The sequence below is a fragment of the Pristis pectinata genome, chromosome 8 (genome assembly GCF_009764475.1).
Source record: "Pristis pectinata isolate sPriPec2 chromosome 8, sPriPec2.1.pri, whole genome shotgun sequence".
NCBI classification, from domain to species: Eukaryota; Metazoa; Chordata; class Chondrichthyes; order Rhinopristiformes; family Pristidae; genus Pristis; species Pristis pectinata.
The window spans coordinates 40,688,963-40,715,580 of NC_067412.1; the positions used below are offsets into that span (position 1 = coordinate 40,688,963).

General features: G+C 44.7%; 1 protein-coding gene across 3 annotated transcripts; it reads left to right on the forward strand.

The window, feature by feature from the left end:
* The first annotated feature begins 96 nt into the window (after nt 1-96).
* Nucleotides 97-26,414, forward strand: LOC127573865 (ADP-ribose pyrophosphatase, mitochondrial-like). 3 transcript variants are annotated; one of them, XM_052022414.1, is made up of 8 exons: nt 97-479; nt 7,596-7,847; nt 8,556-8,663; nt 10,591-10,677; nt 16,890-16,998; nt 19,030-19,179; nt 25,518-25,602; nt 25,850-26,414. In XM_052022414.1, exons 1-8 carry the CDS (start codon nt 424-426, stop codon nt 25,993-25,995), a joined length of 993 nt encoding a protein of 330 aa, XP_051878374.1. In that variant the 5' UTR covers nt 97-423; the 3' UTR covers nt 25,996-26,414. The 3 variants fall into 3 exon arrangements, with proteins under 3 accessions (XP_051878374.1, XP_051878376.1, XP_051878375.1); XM_052022416.1 differs by having other exon boundaries at nt 135-239; XM_052022415.1 differs by having other exon boundaries at nt 144-293.
* Nucleotides 26,415-26,618: the final 204 nt, after the last annotated feature.

Sequence of the window (26,618 nt, forward strand, 5' to 3'; positions counted from 1 at the left end):
CGACCCACCGCCCGCCACGCAGCGGGCTCCGCTACTGATTGGTCCGCTCCCGCGCACTGGGTGGTGTTGGTGCTGACGTCAGCGCGTTCGAGGAAGGGTTGCGTGTGGAGAGCGAGTGGGCGGGGCGCTGGGGCGGGAGTTGTGAGGGGTCTCTGTGTGAGCAGCGGTGTGGGGTTCATGGTGTCAGTGTGAAGCAGGACGCTGGGCGGAGCAGAGATTTGGAGATGAAGACTATAAATGTGAGCAAGAGGTGAATGGGAATATTGTTCTGTGATGGAGAATGTGTGGTGAAGGTGAGTGTAACCATTGCATGAGGGAAATGGTGAAATTGTGGGCTGTTGACATGATGAGTGTGTATTGTGATTGTGGTGTGTGAGCAAAGATAGTGATTGACACGTGTAAACAAATACCGAGGATCGGACAATGTGGCTGCGTATGTTCTATTCTGCCATCATATGCTCCATGTGGATAAATCACAGGTACAATGACTCTTGTGAATATTTTTAATGTAAAAGTTGAAGTGATTTAGTTCAATCTGAAACTTAATGTCGAATAAAGTATGTTATGAAGACATAAACTGTGAGCTGGCTATGGTAGTTTGGGAAACTACTTTAAAGGTTATGATAGTAAACCACAAATAATTAACTTTTAATGAATTAGTGCATAGTTTACATAATATATATCCTTTTAAAGAAAGTGGCCCAGCTGTGGCTATCAAGGGAAGTTAAAGTGGTGTGTTTTTGATCAAAGGAAAAGACTGAGAAGTTTGCCAGCAAAAAAAAGTAAGCCTCAGGGTTTGTAAAGTAGGTCCTTTAGACTGAGATAGGAGGCATTATTTTGTGGAATAAGGAAATAGGGGACAAATTAAATATATTATGCTTGTCTTCATAGAAGAAAACATGGCAAACTTTCTAAAAATAATGGAGAACTACAGGTTGAGAGTGAAGAGAAGCTGAAAGAAATTAGCATTATTGAAAATAAAGCATTGGCGATCTTAACAGAACGGAGAGGTGATAAATCCCCAGGGTTTTGGAGATGGTGGATGCACTGGTTGCCATTTTCCAAAATATCATGGGTTCTACAATGGTCCCCTTAGATTAGAAAGTAGCACATGTAACAACATTCCTTAAGAAAGGATGGAGAGAGAAAGGAGGGAATTGTGGACAAGTTACCTGACATTAGTGATGGAGAAATGTTGGAATCATCATTAAGTGGTAATAAGAACTGGGAAATAATAATAGGATTGTGTGAAACCAACATGGATTTGTATAAGGGAAATCCTGTTTGACAAATCAGTTAAAACCTCAAAAAAATTCTAACACACATGACATAAGGTAAAACCAGTTGATTATGGTGCATTTAGACTTTCAGAAGGCCATTGATAAGGGTATTAAACAAAATTAGATGGCCTGTATTGAGAACTGGTTAATGGACGGAAAACAGATGTTGGGAATAAATGGGTCATTTATGAAATGGGAGACTGACTAGTGTGGCCACACTGGGATCAGTGCTGGGACCCAGGCCGCTCACAAACTATATCAATGATTTGGAAGAGTTTACCCAGTGCAGTATATCCAAGTTTGCCCATGATACAAAGCTAGGTGACAGTATGAGCCTTAAGGAGGATACAGATAGGCTTCAGAAATGTATGCATAAGTTAAGTGAATGGGTAAGGCCTTGCCAAATGGAATATATTGTGAAAAAATGTGAGGTAATCTTTTTCTTAAATGGTGATAAGATTGAAAGGAATTTCTCTTCAGAGAAATAGAAATGATGTGTTGGCCAATAATACAAGAAATTCTGAGTCCAACAGCACAGATGCCTTTCTCTGATTATATAGGGCCCTAGTGAAGCCACAGCTGGAATGTTGTTTCCAAGTCTGGAGTCCTTCAAGGAGCTCCATAGGGTGGTGTTGAGTTGGCATTTCCCTTGGCTCGTGTTTGGTACCATGGTCATGGACTCAAAATTAGGGGTCAGCCTTTCATGATTGAGATGAAGAGAAATGTCCTCATGCAGAGGGTGGTGAATTCTCTACCCAAGAAAGTTGTGGCGGCTTAATCGCTGAGTACATTCCAGACTGAGTTCATACGTTTTTGGATATTGAGGAATGAGATTTACTGCAGGAAGTGGCAATACAGTAAAAGGTCAGTCATAAGTTTATTGAAAATCGGAGTAGGATCCTGGGGCCAGATGGCCCACTCCTGCTCCTATTCCCTCACTACCAGACATGAGAGTGACCACACCTGAACCACTCTCTCAGATATGAGGGAACATACCAGAACCCCACTCCTGAATCCCAACTGCACACCCAGAGGACACTATGGCTGGATGCCTCTCACAGTCATGCAGATGTCACACCTGAAAGCTGCTGGAGCTAAGGGACACCACACCTGAGCTCCACTCTCAGCTGAATCCTGGGTTCCTCTGAGGGTTCTGTACCCTCCCAGATCAGGCACTGGGGTAGAGTGGAGCAAAGGGCATGTGAGAGTGCACCACTGTAACTGAGCATCAATTATGTGTTGCTGTGATGTGTTAACTCAAATCATAGTTATACAGCATGGAAACAGGCCCTTTAGCCTAACTTGTCCATGCCAACCAAGGTGCCTACCTGAGCTAGTCCCATTTGACTTCATTTGGACCATATTCCTCTAAACCTTTACTATTCATGAACCTGTTCAAATATCTTTTCAGTGTTGTAATTGTACTCACCTCTACTGCTTCCCCTGATGGCTCATTCCACATACCCACTATCCTGTGTGGGAAAAGTTGGACCTGACTTCTTCGTATAAGATTACCACAACTTTTTTGATTCTGTTTAATCCTCATAACTCTTTAGTGACTTGATGATCCTGTTTCATTTAGTGAAGCTACCCAGACCAAAAGGTTGCAGATTTAGTTCCAGCTGTGCTTAGACACGTAATTATAGCATGGTGTGAGAGTGATGAGTTTGCAGTTGGCTGTAGTTTCCGTTGTATTAGTCTAATATCCATCATAAGGAATCTATAATGGAAAATGTAATATCAGAGCATCTCAAAAAGAATAACAGCACTGAGCAAAGTCAGCATGGATCCCTGAAGGAATATTTGACTAATCTCCTGGAGTCCTTTCTCTATGTATTCAGTAGGATGGATAAGTGGAAAACCAGGAGATATTTTGAATTTTCAGAAGGACTTTGACAAGGTCTGATGCTGGAGGTTGGTCAACAAGGTTAGAACACAGAAATGGTAGTGATTTACTGACATGGATTGAGAATTAGTTATTGGGCTTAAAAGCAGAGGGGAGAATAAAATGGATCTTCGGTTGTCAGGCTGTGACTATTGGGGTACTATGCAGATCACTGCTTGGATTTTGGCCCTTCCCAATCTACGTCAACTATTTGGCTAAGGACATCAAATGCCATCTTTGCATGTTTGCTAGTGATACAAAAACAAGGGGATTGTCAGTAGGAAGAGGATGTAAAGAGACTTCAAGGGAATATAGACAAGCTGAGTGGGTGGGAGAGAACTTGGAAGTTGCATTATAATGTGCACAAAACAAAGAAGCAGGATAATGGGTAATGTAGATGTTCAAAAAAGGGACTTCAGTGACCTTGTACACAAATTGTTGAAAGTAAATATGCAGGTAAAGGAAGGAATTAGGAAGGCAAATGATATGTTGGTATTATCATGAGAGGATTTGAGTCCAGGAGTAAAGGTGTCTTTCTACAATTATATAGGGCCTTTGGTGAGACTGAGTCTGGAGAATTGTGTACAGTTTGTGTGCTGTGACAGGAATCTGTCCTGGACACACTTAACAAACTCTGCCCTATCTAAACCTTTGGCACTAAGCAGGTGCCAATCAATATTTGGGAAGTTGAAGTCTCCCATGATAATAACCCTGTTATTTTTGCACCTTTCCAAAATCTGCCTCCCAATCTGCTCCTCAGTATCCCTGCTGCTACCGGGGGGCCTATAGAATACTTCCAGTAGAGTAACTACTCCTTTCTTGTTCCTAACTTCCACCCATATTGACTCTAGAGAGGATCCTTCTACATTATCCACCCTTTCTGCAGCTGTAACAGTGTCCCTGACCAGTAGCGCCACCCCTCCTCCTCCTCTTCTCTTCCCTGCCCCTGCCCCATCCCTTTTAAAACACTGGAAACCAGGAATATTCAATATCCATTTCTGCCCTGGTGTCAGCCATGTCTCTGTAATAGCCACATGTTCTAGAGCATGTAGACATCAAGAGAGAGGATGTGTTGGAGCTGTTAGAAAATATTAGGACAGATAAGTCCCCGGGGCCTGACAGAATATTCCCCAGGCTGCTGCGTGAGGCGAGGGAGGAGATTGCTGAACCGTTGGCTAGGATCTTTGAGTCCTCATTGTCCACGGGAATAGTACTGGAGGATTGGAGGGTGGTGAATATTGTCCTCTTATTCAAAAAAGGTAGTAGGGATAGTCTAGGGAATTACAGACCAGTGAGCCTTACGTCTGTGGTGGGTAAGCTGTTCGAAATGATTCTAAGAGATAGGATCTATGAGCATTTAGAGCAACATGGACTAATTAGGGACAACCAGCATGGCTTTGTGAAGGGAAGATCTTGCCTCACCAGCCTGATAGCGTTCTTTGAGGAGGTGACCAGGAAGATTGATGAGGGTAGTGCAGTGGATGTGGTCTACCTGGATTTTAGTAAGGCGTTTGACAAGGTTCCACATGGTAGGCTTCTTCGGAAGGTCAGAGGCCAAGGATCCAGGGGGGCTTGGCCGTGTGGATTGAGAGTTGGCTTGCCTGTAGAAAGCAGAGGGTTGTGGTGGAGGGAGTGCATTCAGATTGGAGGGCTGTGACTAGTGGTGTCCCACAGGGACCTCTACTTTTTGTGATATTTATTAATGACTTGGATGAGGGGGTGGAAGGGTGGGTTAGCAAGTTTGCAGACGACACAAAGATCGGTGGTGTGTGGATAGTGTGGAGGACTGTTGAAGCTTACGGAGGGATATTGATAGGATGCAGAGCTGGGCTGAGAAGTGGCAGATGGAATTCAATCCAGAGAAGTGTGAGGTGGTACACTTTGGAAGGACTAACTCCAAGGCAGAGTCCAAGGTTAATGACAGGATTTTGGGCAGTGTGGAGGAGCAGAGGGATCTGGGGGTTCATATCCACAGATCCCTGAAAGTTGCCTCACAGGTGGATAGGGTAGTTAAGAAAGCTTATGGGATGTTAGCATTCATAAGTCATGGGATATGGGAGTTTAAGAGCCGCAAAGTAATGATGCAGCTTTACAAAACTCTGGTTAGACCACACTTGGAGTACTGTGTCCAATTCTGGTCACCTCATTATAGGAAGGATGTTGAGGCATTGGAGAAGGTGCAGAGGAGATTTACCAGGATGCTGCCTGGATTAGAGAGTATGGATTATGAGGAGAGACTAAAGGAGCTAGGGCTTTACTCATTGGAGAGGAGGATGAGAGGAGACATGATAGAAGTATACAAAATATTAAGAGGAATAGATAGAGTGGACAGCCAACGCCTCTTTCCCAGGGCACCAATGCTCAATACAAGAGAGCATGGCTTTAAGGTAATGGGTGGGAAGTTCAAGGGAGATATCAGGAAGGTTTTTCACCCAGAGAGTGGTTGGTGCATGGAATGCACTGCCTGGGGTGGTGGTGGAGGCTGATACGTTGGTCAAGTTCAAGAGATTGTTACATAAGCATATGGAGGAGTTTAAAATAGAGGGATATGTGGGAGGAAGGGGTTAGATAGTCTTAGGTGTGGTTGGAAGGTCGGCACAACATTGTGGGCCGAAGGGCCTGTATTGTGCTGTATTTTTCTATGGTTCTATGGTTTTTATGTCCTTAGGTTAAAAAAAAGATACATTTGCCATAGAGGGAGTAAATACTCATCAAGCTTGACCCTGGAATGAGAGGTTTGCTACTTGAGGAGAGATTGAGTAGACTAAGTTTGTATTCAGTGGTGTTTGGAAGAATGCGAGATGATCTCATTGAAACTTACAAAATGCTTAAAGGGTTTGACAGGCTAAATTCAAGAAAGACGTTTTGCCACCTGAGGGCTCTAGGACCAAGGGTCAGAATCTCAGAACAAGATGTAGACATTTAGGTCTGAAATGAAGAGAAGCGATCACTTGGAGGTGAACCTTTGGAATTCTGCTATCCTCACGACTGTAGAGGTTTAGTTGTTGAGTTAATTCAAAACACTGATCAATAGATTTCTGGATATTAAAGTATATGGGGAATAGTGCAGGGAAATGTTCTGGAGGTAGGTGATAGAAGCTTGATGAATGGTGGAGCAGGGCCAAATGGCCTACTCTTGCATCTATTTTTTTACATTCTTATGCAAGAAGTAAGGTAGTACAATAAGGAGGAGCTAAGACTACTGGTTAACCAAACCAAGATTTTTCACCCAACATCTACCCCATGCAGCAAAATACACCATGTGCAGACAGGACCCTGGTTCATGAAAGAAGCATAATGTATTTTTACAACTCCTTTCACTTCCCTTTCAGAGTAACTAGTGAAGAGTATTTGAATTGTAATCACTATTGCAATTTGAGGAACAGAACAGCCAATTTCCTTACAACTGGATCCAGCAAACAACAATGTAATAATGATCAGATCATCTGCAGTAGTGACTTTAGTCATGGGATAAATATTAAGCAGGGTGAACTCTCCAGTTCCTCTTCAAAGAGGTGATGTAGGATTTTTTTTCTCGGTTCTGCACAGACAGGACTTGAAGCCATGAAGTATTGACTGTGAGCTGAGGGTACTACTCACTTGGCCATAACTGACAGTGATGCTTTCCTTGGCTGAACAGCCTTGATGCACACTATTGTTGAGTTACCAGATAACTTGCAGCCTGCTAGTTGACTGCACCTTGCATCACCTGGCACTTCAAGATAGAACTGGATGGTTTATTTTTAAAAATTGCTAAACAGCCACAATGCAAGAAGTCTCTTTAAATGTCTGAGTGCTTTTAGATTGGAGGAAGTGAGTCAATCTTTTTTGTTCTGTCAAATTTTTGTTTCTGCTGACCAGTTTCACTTCTTGACTTCATTGCAAGAAACTCTCAAAGTCATGCAAGGATTGGTCATGTTAACCAGAGATAATAATGGAATCACACAGAATAGGCTGCTGTGTTGCTGTATTTTAAGTCACTAAGAGCAGCCAACACCAGCCACAGAGATCGATTGCTGGCAGCCTCTCGGTCCACAAAGATCAGGGTGGGCCAGAACACTGGCAATTATACTAGACAACTGATCAGAGGAAATATTGGTTGTAAGTAATGCAGCATGAATATCCAGAAGTTGGAGAGAAGCACAGGAGTACGTGAGTGTTACTAAAGGTTGCAGCAAGGGATGCACGTGAGATAAACTGAGCCTCTCAGGTAATGTTGGGAATATGTGGAGAATTTAATTGCCTAAAAGCTGGGATGTAACAAGGAAAAGATTTGCACTTATGCTGTGCTTTTCAAATCCAGATTATTCCTAAAGTATATCACAGCCAAAGACATACTTTATGCAACGTGCACCTTGAGGAGAGTTGGATTGTGAGTGGTTGGCTTCCTCAGGAAGCAAACTCCTAATGTTAAAGTGTTTCCATTTCAGTTCCTGCCTCCTCCAGTCCATTTGGTGCCTGCCTGAATTTTACCCAGTGTGTCCTGCCACGCTTCGCCATACAGAGACACCAATGATTCACGTCAAGGCACGAAGCTCACCATACCCAGGGTCGCAGGTCAAGCGGTTCCCTGTCCACGATGATAACGTCAGCTGGAGCAGAGAGTGGGCAGAATATGATCCAGTGGACTACACGGCAGAGTGTGTCAAGGCTGGGCCTGAATGGGCCGACCCTGATTTTAGGTAACGTTGGATGGGTTGGGGAGGGTATTTGGGAAAATGGAGACTATGTGAGTTTCTGTAGATATGTGAAAAGGAAATGATTGGATACAGTGGGTCCCTTACACACTTGCTGACAGGAGAAATCATATAGTTGGAAAAAAAGTAAAGAAATTGAAATTTTATCTTTCAAGGAAGAAGACACTGAATGCTCCCAAGAAGTGGTGGTGAACGACTGTTCTGGAGTGAACGAGGGCACAAAAAAGATAGCATGAGTAAACAACTAGTGATGTGACTGAGTAGATAAATCTCCAGGACTTAATGACCTGAGTGAGAAGGAATTAAATTACCCAGAGTGTTGTGAATCTTAGGAATGTTGCATCCAAGAGGGCTCTGGAGGCTTGGTCACTGATGTATTCAAGACAGAGATTGATAAATTTATAGATATTAAGTGAGTCAAGAGATACTGGCTCAGTGTGGGGAAAATGGAGCTGAGGTGGAGCCAAGAATTTATTGAATGGTAAGGCAGGCTTGAGGAGCCAAATTGCCAAGCCCAACTTCTGCTCTTATGAGAAGTTATATTGATGTGCCACCCCTCGCTCTGTGCTGCACCACAGTGCTTATGGAGTTGCCTTGTGATCGGTGTTAACAACAACACAACACACAGAATAAAATAAATACTTGGCCTGAAGACGACAGATTTCTCTCACTATCATATTGTTTGTGACACAGGGAGAGTGACCAACTGAAACATGCTCCACGCTTCAATGAATTGGATGGGCGAATTGATCGAAGGAGCTACCTGGGAGTGTATGAGCTGGATAAGGACAACCTTCCCCGGTGAGTACTGATTCTACTGGTTTGTTTCAACTGGAGGATGAGCTTGTGAGATTCCGAGCAGTGACAACCTGTGACGTCCTCGAAGTTTGCTCACTCCGGTCCTAATTGCTTCATTCATTGCCCGCTGTGTCCTCAGCTGCCCCAAACTTCTCCATCTCCCTCTCCTCCTTGAAACCTATCTCTTTGACAAAGCTTTGTTACCTGCTCTAATACCTCCTATCTGGCTTAGAAACAAATTTTGTTTGATAATCTGCTGTCAAATGCATCTGGTCATTTTAGTAAATTAATGAAGCTGTATAAATGGAAATAATAAAAAAAAAGTGTTACCTCTCCTCATAACTGTTGATAACTGTGCCTTCATTTGTATAATTCTAACATCCACTCATTTATAAAACAATCAAAGGTTTTCTCCTTACTCTTTGCTAAGGTTCTCATTTCAAATATGCTGGTGTTAGAGAACAGTGCTAGGTGTCAGGGATACAGGTGAAGTAGGGAATGGAGGTAATCTGTTAAGGCTTCCAGTACTAATTTCTGTATAGATACTCCCTTCAGAGATGTGAAGGTGTGGTATTTGCGTGGTTAGATTGTATTGAACTCTGACTTCCACAGTCGAATTGTCTGAAGATAATAATTAATCAGGTGATGTACCAGAAGTCAACCCACACTTGTGGGCTGTGCCTCAGGATGACTGGCATATATACTGTATAACACTTTTTATTACCTCAAGTGTTTCAATGTGTTTTATCTGATATCAGTAATGTTAGCTGAGAATTAAGTGTTGACCAGAACTTGTAGGCAATTGAGAATGGGCACAAAACATGGGCCTTGGGAACAAATGGTTAAATAAATAGTTAGGCCAGACAATGGAATTAATGGTTTGCAGAGAGTTTATGTCAGAGTTCAAGTGAACAACAAACTGGAAGCTGACTCTGAGTATTATGGAGAAAATTATAACGGTCAACTGTGCAGAATTATCACAGGAAGACCTGGGCTTGTGCTTGGGAGTAATAATAGGCTTGTCAATGCTTGTGTAGAGATGTCTAGCAGTGCAGTTTATAAAGGTAATCTCACTCCGATCAGTGCTGCAGAGTATTAGTCTCCAGAGATTATGCTAAAACATAGACTCAGCCTCTCAGTATTGATTGGCATATCAGCACAAACAAATGGACATGCCTTCATCAGGGCACAGTAAAACAGCAGTTATCAGTGCCTCATCTAAGGGGTATGAACAAGGAAGAAAGTCTACCACTCTAAAGGGAAGATTGAAAACTGAACTCACTGAAGTTTCATAAATATTCAATGGCATCATAATAGAATATAGGAGACAGTAGCCAAGTGGTTAAGTTATTGGACCAGTACACAGTTATGAGCTATTGATCAGAATCCCACTGTGATAGCAGCAACATTTAAATTCAAGTATTAAATCAATCAGAAGCGAAAATGGTGACCATTGAATTAGCTGATTCTCATTAAAGACCCAACACATCGAGCCAATGTGTGATTCCAGCCCCAGAGTGATCTGGTTGACTCTTAACTGTCCTTTTAAATGGCCCAGAAAGACTCTTGAGGCATTTTGGGTTGATAAGTAAATGGAGACCCATCCAGCAATGCCCACTTCCTATAAATTAAGAAAAAAATCTTTGGAGCACGGCAGAGATATGGATAATTTAAAGTGACTGAGAAGTACATCTAAAACTTATAGTCATGCTGACCCAATACCATCTGGGTCCACTTCCACAGTAACACATTTTGCCTTGCATGCAATTATGCTCCTGAGCTTGTAAAACCACTGCACACAAACACACTGAAAACTGTATCAAGGTCGAGGCATATGATGTGAAGAGTGCCTCTCAGTCTATCCATGCTGGTTTCATGCTTTATCAGTGAGGAGAACCAAGGTTTCAATGGCTCTTGCTGTTATTCCTAGGAATCCAATGGGAAGAACAGGAATGATTTCTCGAGGCTTGCTGGGAAAGTGGGGTCCAAACCATGCTGCTGATCCTATTGTTACACGGTAAGTAAAGGAACACTTGCAGCCATAAAGAAACTTCCTCATCCCCTTCAGGATGTTCCAAAGTACTTTACAGCTTTTACTTTTGAAATGCAGTCATTGTTGTATGAAGTGCAACAACCAGTTTACACACAGCAAGCTCCCATGAATACTTGTTAACGAGATATAGGCAGTCTCCCAGTTACAACAGGGTTCTGTTCATGAGAACAGTTTGTTAATCTGAAATGAACAGAAACAGTGTGTGGGAGAGGATCGTAGAAACAGCTGTGACAAGAATGAGCAGGCACACGAAAAATGGCTGTTAGCTGGTCTCACCGACTCAGTGAGTGAGCAAGTCTGCTCAGGGCTCCCAGTCTGCTTGGCTCCACCAAGCCCCCGATTGTTGTGGCTCGGGGATGGGGTGAGAAGAGAAGGTGCGTGGAAATGCCCTGTTCCCACTGCAGCTGGCAAATCCATCCTGCTGGTCTCTCAAATGCTTGTTTTTATATATGGGGTGTCTGTAAGTTGGATCTTTGAAATTCAGGGAGGACCTGTAATCTGGCTTCTGTGATGTTGGTCAGATATAAATGTTGGCCGGGTCAACAGAGATAATTTTCCTGTTCTTCAATATGGTACCATGTGATTTTTGTAATATATATCCAGCTGAGGGAACAGACGGGCTCTTGTCTGACAGTGCAGTACTCCCTCACTGCTTTCTGGATTTGTAATCACACATAGACAGTGGATTCAACATGCCAACCCATCTGATCAGCACCTGTATGCCAATGAGATGCAGAAGGAACTAAACTCGATCCATGCACTGAAAGAAAGACTTGCAACTTTCACCACCTCAGCACAGCTCTGTTCTCCAGACAGTGAAGAGCTTTTGAATAGTCAGTTGCTGTTACAGTGTGCAGTGACAAGAGCATACCTAGCAAGATCACATGAATGTGAGTTTGTAATAACTTAATAACCTTTCCTTTTAATGGTGTTGGTGGAGAAATAAATATTCCCCAATAACATACAAGGAGGACTTCAGTTTGAAGTGATGTTGTGGAATCTCTGACATCCATTTGAGAGTGCCTCACTTTTACATCTCATCTGAAGGATTGCACCTAAAGTTTTTCAACGCTCCCCTGCAACTCCACTGCCAGTCTAACTTTGGCACTGGCAACTGGGATTTGAACTCAACACTTCTTGACCAACACCCAGTACTGTGGAAATGGAGTGGTAGATATGGATTCAGCTAGCTGCACCAACTGATAACAACAATCAGAAAGAGATGGTCATCGTGATAACTAAATGAGAAAATCTGTCAGCTGGTTTTAATTTGAACCTAGAGTCCCAGGGATGAAAGAGCAGTGATGCTCTCTTTCAGAACTACTTGGACTCAGTGAGAGAAAAGGAGCAATCACTCTTCCATTCAACTGGTATCATAGAAAGTACAGCACAGTACAGGCCCTTCGGCCCACAATGTTGTGCCGACCTTTAAACCTCGCCTAAAAACTATCTAAACCCTTCCCCCCCACCCCCCACATATCCCTCTATTTTAACTTCATCCATATGCTTATCTAGCAATCTCTTGAATTTGACCAACGTACCTGCCTCCACCACCGCCCCAGACAGCGCATTCCATGCCCCAACCGCTCTCTGGGTAAAAACCTTCCTCTGATATCTCCCTTGAACTTCCCACCCATTACTTTAAAGCTATGCCCTCTTGTATTGAGCATTGGTGCCCTGGGGAAGAGGTGCTGGCTGTCTACTCATTCTATTTCTCTTAATATTTTGTATACCTCTATCATGTCTCCTCTCATCCTCCTTCTCCCCAAAGAGTAAGGCCCTACGTCTCTCCTCATAATGCATACTCTCTAAACCAGGCAGCATCCTGGTAAATCTCCTCTGCGCCCTTTCCAATGCTTCCACGTCCTTCCTATAATAAGGCAACCAGAACTGGACACAGTATTCTAAGTGTAGTCCAACCAGAGTTTTGTAGAGCTGCATCATTACCCCGCGGCTCTTAAACTCGATCCCACAAATTATGAATGCTAACATCCCATAAGCTTTCTTAACTACCCTATCCACCTGTGGGGCAACTTTCAGGGATCTGTGGATATGAACCCTTAGATCCCTCTGCTCCTCCACACTGCCCAAAATCCTGCCATTAATCTTGTACTCCGCCTTGGAGTTTATCCTTCCAAAGTGTACCACCTCACACTTCTCCAGATTGAACTCCATCTGCCACCTCTCAGCCCAGCTCTGCATCTTATCAATGTCCCTCTGCAATCTTCAACAGTCCTCCACACTATCCACAACACCACTGATCTTTGTGTCATCTGCAATCTTGCCAACCCACCTTTCTACCCTCTCATCCAGGTCATTAATAAAAAGCACGAAAAGTAGAGGTCCCAGAACTGATCCTTGTGGTACACTGCTAGTCACAGCCCTCCAATCTGAATGCACTCCCTCCACCACAACCCTCTGCTTTCTACAGGCAAGCCAATTCTCAATCCACATGGCCAAGCCTCCTGGATCCCATGCCCTCTGACTTTCTGAAGAAGCCTACCATGTGGAACCTTGTCAAATGCCTTACTAAAATCCATGTAGACCACATCTACTGCACTACCCTCATCAATCTTCCTGGTCACTTCCTCAACCCTATCAGGCTTGTGAGACATAATCTGCCCTTCACAAAGCCATGCTGGCTGTCCCTGATCAGACCATGATTCTCTAAATGCCCATAGATCCTATCTCTAAGAATCTTTTCCAACAGCTTGTCCACCACAGACGTAAGGCTCACTGGGCTATAATTCCCTGGACTATCCCTACTACCTTTTTTGAATAAGGGGACAACATTTGCCACCCTCCAATCCTCTAGTACCATTCCCATGGACAATGAGGACTCAAAGATCCTAGCCAACGGTTCAGCAATCTCCTCCCTCGCCTTGCGGAGCAGCCTGGGGAATATTCCGTCAGGCCCCGGGGACTTATCTGTCCTAATATTTTCTAACAGCTCCAACACATCCTCTCTCTTGATATCTACATGCTCCAGAACATTACCCTTACCAACACTGTCCTCAGCATCATCAAAGCCCCTCTCCTTGGTGAATACTGAAGAGAAGTATTCATTGAGCACTTCACCCACTTCGACAGCTTCCAGGCACATCTTCCCACCTTTGTCTCTAATCGGTCCTACCTTTACTCCTGTCATCCTTCTGCTCTTCACATAAGTGAAAAAAGCCTTGGGATTTTCCTTAACCCTACTCGCCAAGGCCTTTTCATGTCCCTTTCTTGCTCTCCTCAGCCCCTTCTTAAGTTCCTTCCTTGCTACCCTATATTTCTCAAGAGGCCTATCTGATCCTTGTTTCCTAAACCTTATGTATGCTGTCTTCCTCCTAACTAGATGTTCCACCTTTCTTGTCACCCATGGTTCCTTCACCCTGCCGTTCCTTCTCTGCCTCACCAGGACAAATTTATCCCTAACCTCCTGCAAGAGATCCCTGAACAACGACCACATCTCTATAGTACATTTCCCTTCAAAAATGTCATCACAATTCACACTCACAAGTTCTAGCCTTATAGCCTCATAATTTGCCCTTCCCCAATTAAATATCTTCCTGTCCTCTCTACTCCTATCCCTGTCCATGAAAATGCTAAAGGTTATGGAGCAGTGGTCGCTGTCCCCCAAATGCTCACCTGCCGATAGATCTGTCAGCTGACCCGGTTCATTGCCCAATACTAGATCTAATATGGCATTCCCTCTAGTCGGCCTGTCAACATAGTGTGACAGGAATCCATCCTGGATGCACTTTACAAACTCTGCCCCATCTAAACCTTTGGTACTAAGCAGGTGCCAATCAATATTTGGGAAGTTGAAGTCTCCCATGATAACAACCCTATTATTCTTGCACCTTTCCAAATCTGCCTCCCAATCTGCTCCTCAGTATCTTTGCTGCTACCTGGGGGCCTATAGAATACTCCCAGTAGAGTAACTGCTCCTTTCTTGTTCCTAACTTCCACCCATACTGACTCTAGAGAGGATCCTTCTACATTATCCACCCTATCTGCAGCTGTAATAGTATCCCTGACCAGTAACGCCACCCCTCCTCCTCTTCTCCCCTATCCCTTTTAAAACACTGAAATCCAGGAATATTCAGTATCCATTCCTGCCCTGGTGGCAGCAAGTCTCTGCAAGAGCCACAATATCATAGTTCCATGTATTTATCCAGGCTCTTAGTTCATCACCCTTATTCCTGATACTTCTTGCATTTAAGTAAATGCACTTTAGCCCATCCACCTTTCTTATATAACCTATACTCTGCTTCTCCTTCCTCAAACCCTCTCTATATGTTAGATCTGACTTTACTCCATGCACTTCTTCCACTGACCTATCCCTCTGGTTCCCATCCCCCTCGCAAACTAGTTTAAACCCTTCCAAACCACACTAGCAAACCTGCCTGCAAGGACATTGGTCCCCCTCAAGTTCAGGTGTAACCCATCCACTCTGTACAGGTCCCAACTTCCCCAGAAGAGATCACAATGATCCAAAAATCTAAATCTTTGCCCCCTGCACCAACTCCTCAGCCACGCATTCAACTGCCATCTCCTCCTATTCTTACCTTCACTATCACGTGGCACTGGCAGCAATCCTGAGATAGCTACCCTTGAGGTCCTGTTCTTCAGCCTTCTGCCTAGCTCCCTAAACTCCCTTTTCAGGACCTCATCCCCCTTCCTACCTATGCCTTTGGTACCAACATGTACCACGACTTCTGGCTGCATTCCCTCCTGCTCAAGAGTGCTGTGGACCCGATTAGAGACATCTGGACCCTGGCACCTGGGAGGCAACATACCATCCGGGATACTCGCTCACGTCCACAGAACCTCCTGTCTGTTTCCCTGACTATCGAGTCCACTATCGCTATTGCCCTCCTCTTCTCCTCCCTTCCCTTCTGAGCAGCAGGACCAGTCCCAGTGCTAGAGACCTGGTTACTACCGCTTGATCCCTGTAGGTCATCCCCCTCAACAGCTTCCAAAGCAGAAAACCTGTTATTGAGGGGAACAGCCTCCGCAGTCCGCTGCTCTGTCTGCCTGTTCCCTTTCTTGTTCTCTCCCCTGACAGTCACCCTTCTATCTGCCCTTTTGTAGTACCTGCTCTAAGGGAGGTGACTGTCTCCCGATGCACAGCATCTACATATCTCTCTCCCTCCTTGATGCTCCGCAGTGTTTGAGGCTGCGACTCCAGCTCATCAATTCTGAGCTGAAGTTCCTCCAGCCTCTTGCACTTACTGCAGATGTGGTCACTGTGCACCACAGCAGGGTCCACTAGCTCCCACATCATGCAGCTGCAGCACATCGCCATGCCCTCCATCTGAAATAGTTTTTTTTCCTACTTAGCTGTAGTCTACTTAAAAATCTATAATAATAACAGTAAACCTTACCCTTACCAGCTACTCAGCAGTGTTGTTGCAGATGGCCTCTGTCTCTTGATGCTGTAAATTAGCTTCATCTTGTGCCTTGTCCAATCTGTTCATTGTCTCTCTCCCCTTTCAGGGGGCAGACATCATTGGGTAGGAATTCGTCTCTGTCAATTGCACATTGAACAGCCCTCCTAACATTTTGTTCCATTCTATCAGGAGGGAAGAGACCCAAGACTCATATACTCCATGTATGCTCACCCATAAATTATATTTGAGAGCAATCAGGGGATCCTTGGCTCTTGCTGCTTTCCTTTGAGACTTTTGGTAAATTTTGCACACTTAACAACTTGGGAAGCAACAATTCTCTTCTTCCTTATCATGGGTATGTTTCTTTGAAAGACTTTAATTCAGTCCCCTACCCCTATTCTTCCCTCAGCTCTGCAAATCTCTCTTCTGCAAATAGTTACCGACTTTCCTTTCTTGAAAGTTATGGCAAAATCTCCTTCCACTGCCCTTTCAGACACCAGGATTGTAACAACTCACTGAAGCAGAAAACAATGTCTTCACATCCCATCTCGTCCTCCCGATGCACCCCCCCGCCTTCCCCGTGCCCCCCCTCCCCATGCCCACTCCTTGAAAATTCATGCCATTTAGAACAAAGTAGAAGAGCATGTTTGTTAACTGATAGCTGAACCCTCAGCCTCTTAACCTACAAGTTGTCTCTGTGAATCAAGCTTCCTTATTTTATCACTGTGAATATCGATGTGCTTCTCAGCATTCTCGTTTCCTTCCTAACTGAAGGACGTATTTTTTCTCTTTCAGGTGGAAGAGAGAAGGAGGTGAAAAGGTGATCCACAAGCTTTCTGGCAAACCCATCCTACAGTTCATTTCAATAAAGAGGAAGGATTGCGGGCAATGGGCGATTCCAGGGGTGAGGACAACATGTGGCACAGCACACCATCCTTGCACAGTCTATTCCTTCACCTCACTCTCTAATCCTGTCAAGTCCCTATTCTCATTACTCTTGCACACATTACTCTTGGGGCTCTTGCCAACCTTGGGTGTGACAGGATATGAGGATAGAAGACTATAGGTGAGAAGAGACGAGCTAACCATCGTATCTTGCCTCACCATGATAATTGAAGCAATGAACAGGACACTGGCTCCCTTCTAGTACAGACTCCACAAGCTCCTGATTGATTCTGTTTGTTTGAACTTCTTTTTCCCTAATGTTTCTTCAGCCAGTCATGGAGGTGGGGCGGGGGCTTGTCAGCTTTCAACATACTTCTTGAATAATGGATTTAATCAATTAATAATGATACATCTCACCATACATCTTCATACAACTTTCACCCAGGTCACTGGAGCTGTGGGACAGTGGCTCTACAAACTGTGCCATCCCCATCATATCTCAATGAAAAACAAACACTTCCGAGGGACAAATTTAAAGGATTCCTGTTGCTGTATTTATGTGTCTCCACGTAAGAACCCTATTTTCAATGAGGACCATACACTCCTGGGTCCAGAAGTAGTTATATTCTGGGAGGTTTTAGCACATCTCCTGTCTCCAACTAACACTGCTCCTCCCCCACCATTCTGCCATTGGTTCGTTGACCTGTCTGTAGTACTGTGGCCTGCTGACCCCCAACCAGTTACTTACCTCATTCAACTGCCTTTTTCATCAATGTCAATATTTCTGAGTCTAAGAAATAAAAGTTTGAAAGGGAAATCTTTAATTAACAGTTTTTTTAAAAAGCCCTGATCATTTGCCAAGTCCTTAATTTCTGAGGTCTCCCAACCAATCCAGGGGGTTTGGCAACCCTATTAAAGTCAAAGTCCTGATGAGAGGTCATCGGCCTGAAACATTCTCAATTTCTGCCTCCACAGATGCTGCCTGACCAGCTGGGTATTTCCAGAATTTCCTGGAGCAACAATCAATCTGCTGGAGGAACTCCGTGGGTCGAGCAGCATCTATGGAGGGGAAAGGAATTACTGACGTTTTGGATCTACACCCTGCGTCAGTATAGATGCAGGGTCTCGACCCGAAACATCAACAATTCCTTTCCCCCAAAAAGCTGCTCAGCCCACTGAGTTCCTCTGGCAGATTGTTTGTTGCTCCAGATCTCAGCATCAGCAGTGGGGCTGGTACTAAATTATTCTGATGTGATACCAACTCTCCATTTTGTTCAATCCTACCACCATTTGCATCCAGATCTACTTTCTGTCCCTGACTGTCCGGTATCCAGGGATGTTCTGCGATGTTAAACACTCTCTACAAGTTTGGGGTTTTGTTGGTAAATTGGTTTAATGTTGTCACATGTACCGAGGTAGTGCAAAACTTTGTTTTGTATGCCATCCCTACAGATCATTTCATTACAACAGTGCATTGAGGTAGCACAAGGCAAAACAGTAACAGAATGCAGAATAAAGCATTACAGTTACAGAGTAAGTGCAGTGCAAGCAGACAATAAGGTGCAAGGCCATAACAAAGTAGATTGTGAGGTCAAGAGTCCATCTTATTGTACACGTTACTTTGGTTCATTCTCAAGTAATCCCAGCCCAACAACCAAAGATCCCTTCAACTCAGAAATTAAGTGTAGTATGTTGTGAAGTGCCCCCTTCTCCCAGTCCCTAAGCCACTGGACCAGGTAGTTTGATTTGGAGTAGTGTTTTTGGCACACGCTCCTGGACCCCAACTCAGACTGAAACAGGAGAGAATCAACTTGGAGGCTCCATGTTGTAGCCTTCCTGAGCATCTGTCTCGTTGGCTTCTTGTGAGTATTGCAGGTAGTAAGGAAACTTTCTGTGTACTTAAAGATCAATGATCATATTAGAGAGAGACAAAATGATGTTTGGTGTCTCTTAATCTAGCTCCTTCCAACCCCCCCCCCCCCCCCCCCCCCCCCAAGCATTGATCATTAACTTGCAAGCTCACTTTAATTGTCATTCACTTTCACGGCAGGGCATGGTGGATGCCGGCGAGCACCCGTCCACCACCCTGAAGCGTGAGTTTGGGGAAGAGGCGCTCAATTCTCTGAGGATCCCTCGCTGTGAGAAGGATCGCATAAGGAAACAGTTCCAAGCCATTTTCAGCAAAGAGAACGCCGTGAAGGTGAGCAGGGGCAGGGTCTGTGTTTCCTGGGCCATGTGCTTTCAGGGATGGGATAGACACATCTAGGGCCAGCATTGGGCAATATCTGTATTATTTGGGTTCCTCTGGGTTCCTGGATTGTCTATTTTGGGGGAGGGATGTTGTAGCAAGTGGGGGAAGGGAATTTCAAGCTGCTGCCTCACATTGCCAGATACCCAGGTTCAATTCTGACCTTGAGTGCTGTCTGTGGAGTTTGCATGTCCTCCCTGTGACTGCATGGGTTTCTCCCGGTGCTCCAGTTTCCTCCCATGTCCCAAAGACATGTGGGTTGGTAGGTTAATTGGCTGCTGTAAATTCCCCATGGTATTCCTTCATTCCCCATAGAGTGGGAGCCTTGAAAAAGGAGCCGTATGTGTGAACCTTGTTTCTGATTGGCTAAGTTTGTGGCAACTTGGCCCGTAAAAGGAAGTTAAGGTCCAGTGGAGTGGCCATTTTGGAGCGGCCATTATGAGAATGGGCCAGTGTAGGAGTGTGATTTCTGAGGCTTTGGCTCAAGAGGCTTTCAGTGAAAAGTCATAGGAGAGGAGCAGGTAAGGTTTTTATTTTCCTGTTAATCCAAGATCTTTGACTTACTGCAGACAATATGGCAGTTGGGGCAGTGGCATGCTCCTCCTGCAAGATGTGGGTAGTCAGGGAACCTCACAGTCTCCCTGATGACTATATCTGTGGGAAGTGCACCCATCTGCAGCTCCTGACAGAGCAGGTGAAGGAGTGGAGATGCAGTTGGATGTACTCTGAGATCATTTGGGATGCTGAGAACATCATAGGTGAGAGTTTGAGTGAGGTGGTCACACTTCAGGTGCAGGCTATAGATAGATGGGTGATCACCAGGAGAAGTAAGGGGAGTAAGCAGTGTGGCCATTTCCTCAATAAAGGCATACCCCTTTGGATACTGTTGGGGGGGGGATGACCTTTCAGAGGCCAGCAGCAGTAACCGGGTCAGTGCAGTTCAATACATGGCGAAGGAGCTGGTGCGGGAGGGAGGGCTTCAGATTTATGAATCATTGGGCTTCCAGGCAGGTGGAACCTGTACAAACAAGACTGTTTGCATCTGAACTGAAGGAGAACCAATATCCTCACTGGGAGGTTTATGAGTGCTGCTCGGGAGGGTTTAAACTAGAGTGGCAGGGGGATGGGAACCACAGCAGCAGGGCAACAGGTGGTAGGGTTGAGGGCAAGAAAGATGGTCCGATAAGTAAGTTTGAAAGGAAGGACGGGGACAGGCTAATAAACATGGTGGGACTGATGGGCTGAAATGTGTTTATTTCAATGCTAGGAGTATTATGGGTAAGGAGGGTGAACTTTGAACCTGGATCAGAACATGGAATTATGATGTTGCCGTTACAGAGACCTGGTTGCGTGAGGGACAGGACTGGCTGCTCAATGTTCCAGGGTTTTGTTGTTTTAGATGTGATGGGGGGTAAAAGAGGTGGAGGGGTTGCACTACTGATAAGGGAGAATGTCACAGCAGTACTCAGAGAGGACACACTGGAGGGCTCATTCACAGAAGCAATTTGGGTGGAGCTCAGAAACAGGATAGGTGCGATTACATTGATGGGATTATACTGTAGGCCTCCCAGTAGCCACTGAGAGGTGGAGGAACAGATATGTAGACAGATTATGGAAAGGTGCAGAAACAACAGGGTTGTCATAGTGGGGGACTTTAACTTCCCCAGTATTGATTGGAACTTTCTGGGGCCAGATTTCTTCAGTGCATCCAAGAGGGGTTCTTGAAACTGTGTGGAGAGTCAACGAGAGGAGAGAACATACTGGACCTAGTTTTGGGAAATGAGCCAGGCCAGGTGACAGACCTGATAGTGAGTGAACATTTTGGGAATAGTGACCGCACTCATTATGTTTTAAGATAGGTATGAGTAAGGATAAGATTGGATCTTGCGGGAATGTACTAAATTGAGGGAGGGCAAATTACGACAGGATAAGACAGGGCATTGACTGGGAGCAGCTGCTGTCGGACAAGTCCACATCTGACATGTGGGAGTTGCTTAAAGACCAGTTGATCAGAGTTCAAGATCAGCATGTTCTGGTAAGGAGAAAGGACAAGGATCATAAAGTAGGGGAACCTTGGATGACCCCAGCGGTCCTAAACTTAGGAAAAAGAAGGAAGCAGTCGTAAAACTTAGAAAGCTAAAATCAGATTGGGCCCTTGCGTAATATAAAGATAACAGGAAAGTGTTCAAGCAGGTGATTAGGAAGGCCAAAAGGGGCCATGGAATATCCTTGGTGAGCGGGATCAAGGAGAATCCCAAGGCATTTTATACTTGCATAAAAAAAGAGAACTAAGGAGAGGATGGATCCACTCAAGGATAAAGGTGGGAATTTGTGCTTGGAGTCAGTTCAAGTGGCTGAGGTGCTAAACGAATACTTTACATCAGTATTTACCTAGGAGAAGCATTTAGAAGATAGTGAAAACAGAGTGGGGCATGCTAATGTGCTGGGACATCTTGAGATTAAGGAGGAGCTAGTGCTGGGTATCCTGAAAAGGTGGACAAGTCCCCAGAGTCTGATGGCATATATCCTAGAATAATGAAAGAAGCAAGCAAGGAGATTGCTGGGGCTTGAACAAAGATCTTTGTGTCCTCACTCGCAACCAGCGAAGTCCCAGAGGACTGGAGAGTAGCAAATGCTGTGCCTTTATTCAAGGAGGGAAATAGGGATAATCCAGGTAATTATAGGCCAGTGAGCCTCGCGTCAATGGTAGAGAAGCTATTGGAGAGGATACTTAGAGATTGGATTTGTGCGCATTTGGAAAGGCATGGCCTGTTTAGGGACAGTCAGCATGGCTTTGTGCGGAGCAGGTCATACCTTACAAACCTGATTGAATTTTATGAGGTGACAAAGGTGCTTGATGAGGGTAAGGCAGTAGATGTTTTCTACATGGACTTCAGTAAGGCATTTGATAAGGTCCCTCATAGTAGATTGATTCAGAAGATAAAGATGCATGGGATCCAGGAGGTGGATTTGGAACTGGCTTGCCCATAGAAGACAGAGAGTAAGGGTGGAAGGTTGTTATTCTGGCCGGAGGTCTGTGACCAGTGATGTTTCGCAAGGATCGGTGTTGGGACCTCTGTTGTTTGTGAGGTATATCAATGATTTGGATGAAAATGTAGATGGGCGGATTTGCAAGTTTGCAGATGACACCAAGATTGGTGGAGTTGTGGACAGTGTAAAGGACTAACAAAGAATACAGCAGGATCTAGATCAGTTACAGATATGGGCAGAGAAGTGGCAGATGGAGTTTAATCCGGGGAAGTGTGAGGTGTTGCACTTTGGGAAGTAAAATGAAAGGAGAAATTATACAGTTAATAGTCGGCTCCTTAATAGCATTGAAGTACAGAGGGATCTTGGGGTCCAAGTCCATAGTTCACTGAAAGTGGCTACGCAAGTGGATAAGGTGGTAAAGAAGGCGTATGGAATGCTTGCCTTTATTGGTAGGGGTGTTGAGTATAAGAGTAAGGAAGTCATGCTGCAGCTATATAAAACTTTAGTCAGACCACACTTGGAGTATTGTGTGCAGTTCTGGTCATCCCATTATAGGAAGGATGTGGAGACTAGAAAGGGTGCAGAAGAAGTTTACCAGGATGTTGCCTGGATTAGAGGGTATGAGCTATAAGGAGAGGTTGGACAAACTTGGACTGCTCTCCCTAAGGCTTCGAAGGCTGAAGGGAGACCTGATCGAGGTTTTTTAAATCATGAGAGGCATAGACAGGGTAGAGAGTCAGAATCATTTCCCCAGGGTAGAAATATCAAATACCAGAGGACATGCTTTTAAGGTTAGAGGGGGAAGTTTAAAGGCAATGTGAGAGGCAGGTTTTTTACACAGAGTGGTAGGTGCCTGGAATGGGTTACCAGGGGTAGTAGTGGAAGCAGGCAGTTTGGAGGAGTTTAAGAGGCTTTTAGAGAGACACTATAAATTGGCATCAAAATAGGTGCAACATTGTGGGCCGAATGGCCTGTCCAGTGCTGTACTGTTCTATGTGTGTTCCTAAGTGATCGAATCTGGGGAAAGTTAAAGGAAATGTGGGGAGAATATAAGGTTTAGGAAAATAAAGTCAGACAGGGCCCTTGGGGAATATAAAGATAGCAGGAAAAAGTGCAAACGGGATTGGGAAGGCTAAAAGGGGCCAAGGACTATCCTTGGCAAGCAGGATTAAAGAGACTCCCAAGGCATTTTATACTTGCATTAAAAACAAGAGGATAACTAGGGAGATCGTAGGTTCACTCAAGGATAAAGGAGGGAATTTATGCTTGGAGTCAGAGGATGTGTGCAAGATACTAAATGAGAACGTTGCATCACTATTTACCAAGGAGATGGATATTGGGGGATAGTGAGAGCAGTGTGGGGCACGCTAATGTGCGAGGACAGTTCGAGATCAAAAAGGAGGTGGTGCTGGGTCTTTTGAAGAGCATCAAGGTGGGTAAGTTCCCAGGGCATGATGTGTTATATCCCAGGTTATTGACAGAGGCAAGAGAGGAGATTGCTGGGGCCTTGACGAAGATCTTTGCATTCGCACTAGGAACAGGCAAGGTCCTGGAGGACTGCAATTGTTCCTTTGTTCAAGAAGGGAACTGGGGATAATCCAGGAAATTGTAAGCCGAGTAGCCTCACATCAGTGGTAGGGAAGCTATTGGAGAGGATTCTTAGGATAGGATTTATGCACATTTGGAAAAACATGGCTTGATTAGGGACAGTCAGCATGGCTTTGTGCGGGGTAGGTCATGCCTTAAAAAGTTGATTGAGTTTTTTGAGGAGGTGACAATGGGGATTGATGAGGGTAGGGCAATAGATGTGGTCTACATGGATTTTAGTAAAGCATTTGACAAGGTCCCTCATGGTAAGCCAATCTAGAAGATTAAAATGCATGGGATCCACACTGATTTGGTAGTTTGGATTCAGAATTGGCTTGCCTGTAGAAGATAAAGGGCAGTGGTGGAAGTGTGCAATTCTGGCTGTGGGTTGGTGACCAGTGGTGTTCCACAGGGATCTGTGCTGGGGCCTCCTTTGCTTGTGATATATATAAATGACTTGGATGAAAATGTAGATGGGTGGGTTAGTAAGTTTACAGACGACACAGAGATTGGTGGAGTTGTGGACGGTGTAGAGCACTGTTAAAGGAAACAGAATATAGATCAGTTATAGATGGGGGTGGAGAAATGGCAGATAGAGTTTAATCTGCCATTTCCCTACCTACATATAATTGATCTATGTTATAGATATGGGCAGAGAAATGGCAGATTAAACTCTATCTGCCATTTTTCCACTCATATCTATAACTGTGAGGTGTTGCAACTTGGGAGATCAGATTGTAAGGGGAAAGTATACAGTTGATGGCAGGACCCTTAAAAGCATTGATACACAGAGGGATCTTGGGGTCCAAGTCTATAGCTCCCTGAAAGTGGCCATGCAAGTAGATAGGGTGGTAAAGAAGGCGTATGGCATGCTTGCCTTCATTGGTTGGGGCATTGAGTATAAGAGTAAGGAAGTCATGCTGCAGCTATATAAAACTTTGGTTAGGCTGTACTTGGAGTACTGTGTACAATTTTGGTTGCCTCATTACAGAAAGGATGTGGAGTCTTTGGAAAGGATACAGAAGAGTTTTACCAGAATGCTGCCTGGATTAGGGGGTATGAGCTATAAAGAGGTTGGACAGACTTGGATTGTTTTCTCCTGAGCGTCAGAGGCTGAGAGGAGGCCTGATAGGAGTTTATAAAATTATGAGAGACATAGATGGGGTAGACAGTCAGAATCTTTTTCACAGGGTAGAAATGTCAGGTACCAGAAGACATGCATTTAAGATGAGAGGGAGAAAGTTTAAAGGAGCTTGTGGACTGAAGGGCCTGATCCTGTGCTGTACTGTTCTATGTTCTGTTCTAGGTTAATAATAAAAAAAAAAATGGGATTAATGTAGGATTAGTGTAAATGATTGTCGGTGGGCTGAAGGATCTGTTTCCGCGCTGTACCTCTCTGACTCAAAGATGGATAGGGTTGGGGTGTTGCCATGTGAAGTGGATGATGTGGGACAATTGGGCTGTGGTATTAGGGTAGGGAGGTGGGATCTAGGTGGTGGATGTGTGGGGTTTGGAGTAGGTTGTGAGTGATTTGAGTAGAATGGTGTGGGGTTTGTGGGGTAGTTGGGCTGGGGTTTGTTCTGGGGTTGGGTTTGGTGTCAGCACAAAGGTGAGAGGGTAGCGGCTGATGCCTGGTATGTATCCTTGGCTCAAAGTGTACTGTTGTCAGGCTCACTCCAGATCATCCTCTCCCATCTTGTACTCTCACCCAGATATACGCAGGATATGTGGATGATCCTCGAAATACTGACAGTGCCTGGATAGAGACAGTGGCTGTGAATTTCCATGATGATACTGGTATGTATGGAAAGGGGGAGCTGGAAATGGGAAAGGAAGGGAGGAGGAGCAGGGAGGTGAGAAATGTGAGGAGAAAGTTGAGGATGAGGAACAGATTTCTACAAGCCCTAGAGGGGACTGGCTCTAAAGCATTTTGGGACAGCTGGAGGCTGTGAAATGCATAAATCAGACAGTTCTTGCTTTTGTTGGAATTGGTGTCAGAGGTCCTAATCAATAATTCTGGTAGTAATGTAATCTCTCTTTCCAGGGAACAGTGTGGGAGACCTGAATCTACATGCAGGTGATGATGCTGAGGATGTTCAGTGGTGTGACATTGACAAGAACCTGCAGCTCTACGCCAGCCATCTTCAGTTCCTGAAGAGTGTCACTGAGTTGTGGGGTGGCCATTGGTAGTGGCAGACGATGAACGAAGTAATCCAAGGAGGATCAATGGCACAAATCCAACAGAAACTGAAATGCAGAGGCAGAGCAGTGGCTGCTGTCTCCCTTTTACCCTCTCCCTCCCTTACCCGTTCTCCTCTTCCCCCCACCATGAATTTCTCCCCTTGGCCTTCTCCAGCACCTTTCCCTGCCCACTGCTGCCTTCACTGATCTCTGCACTCCCTCTCTCATCTTCCTCCTGGCCACTTTACCCTCCTACCTCCTCCCCTCCTTAACCCATCTCCCTCCATGCCTGCCTGCTCTCTGTTCCTTTTACCTTTCTGTTTTTACATTCAAGATTAATGACGTTTAAGAGAAAATGTGAGAAAGATTTGAAAGTGCCTGCTCTTCACTGTTGGGAAAAATAGATGAAGTAATTCTTTGACTGCCAATAAACATTTAAACTATGTGAAAGGAAACATCATTTATTAAAGGCATCTGAGTCTATAAACTGGATCAACCAGTGAGCATTTTTTTTTGGGCAGTAAGCATGCAAAGATCAATTTTACCTGGAATAGATTGTGCCAGGTTTGTTACTGAATGAAATTAAGCCAACACAAAATTGGATCAGGCATTTCCATGTTAGCTTGTCTGAT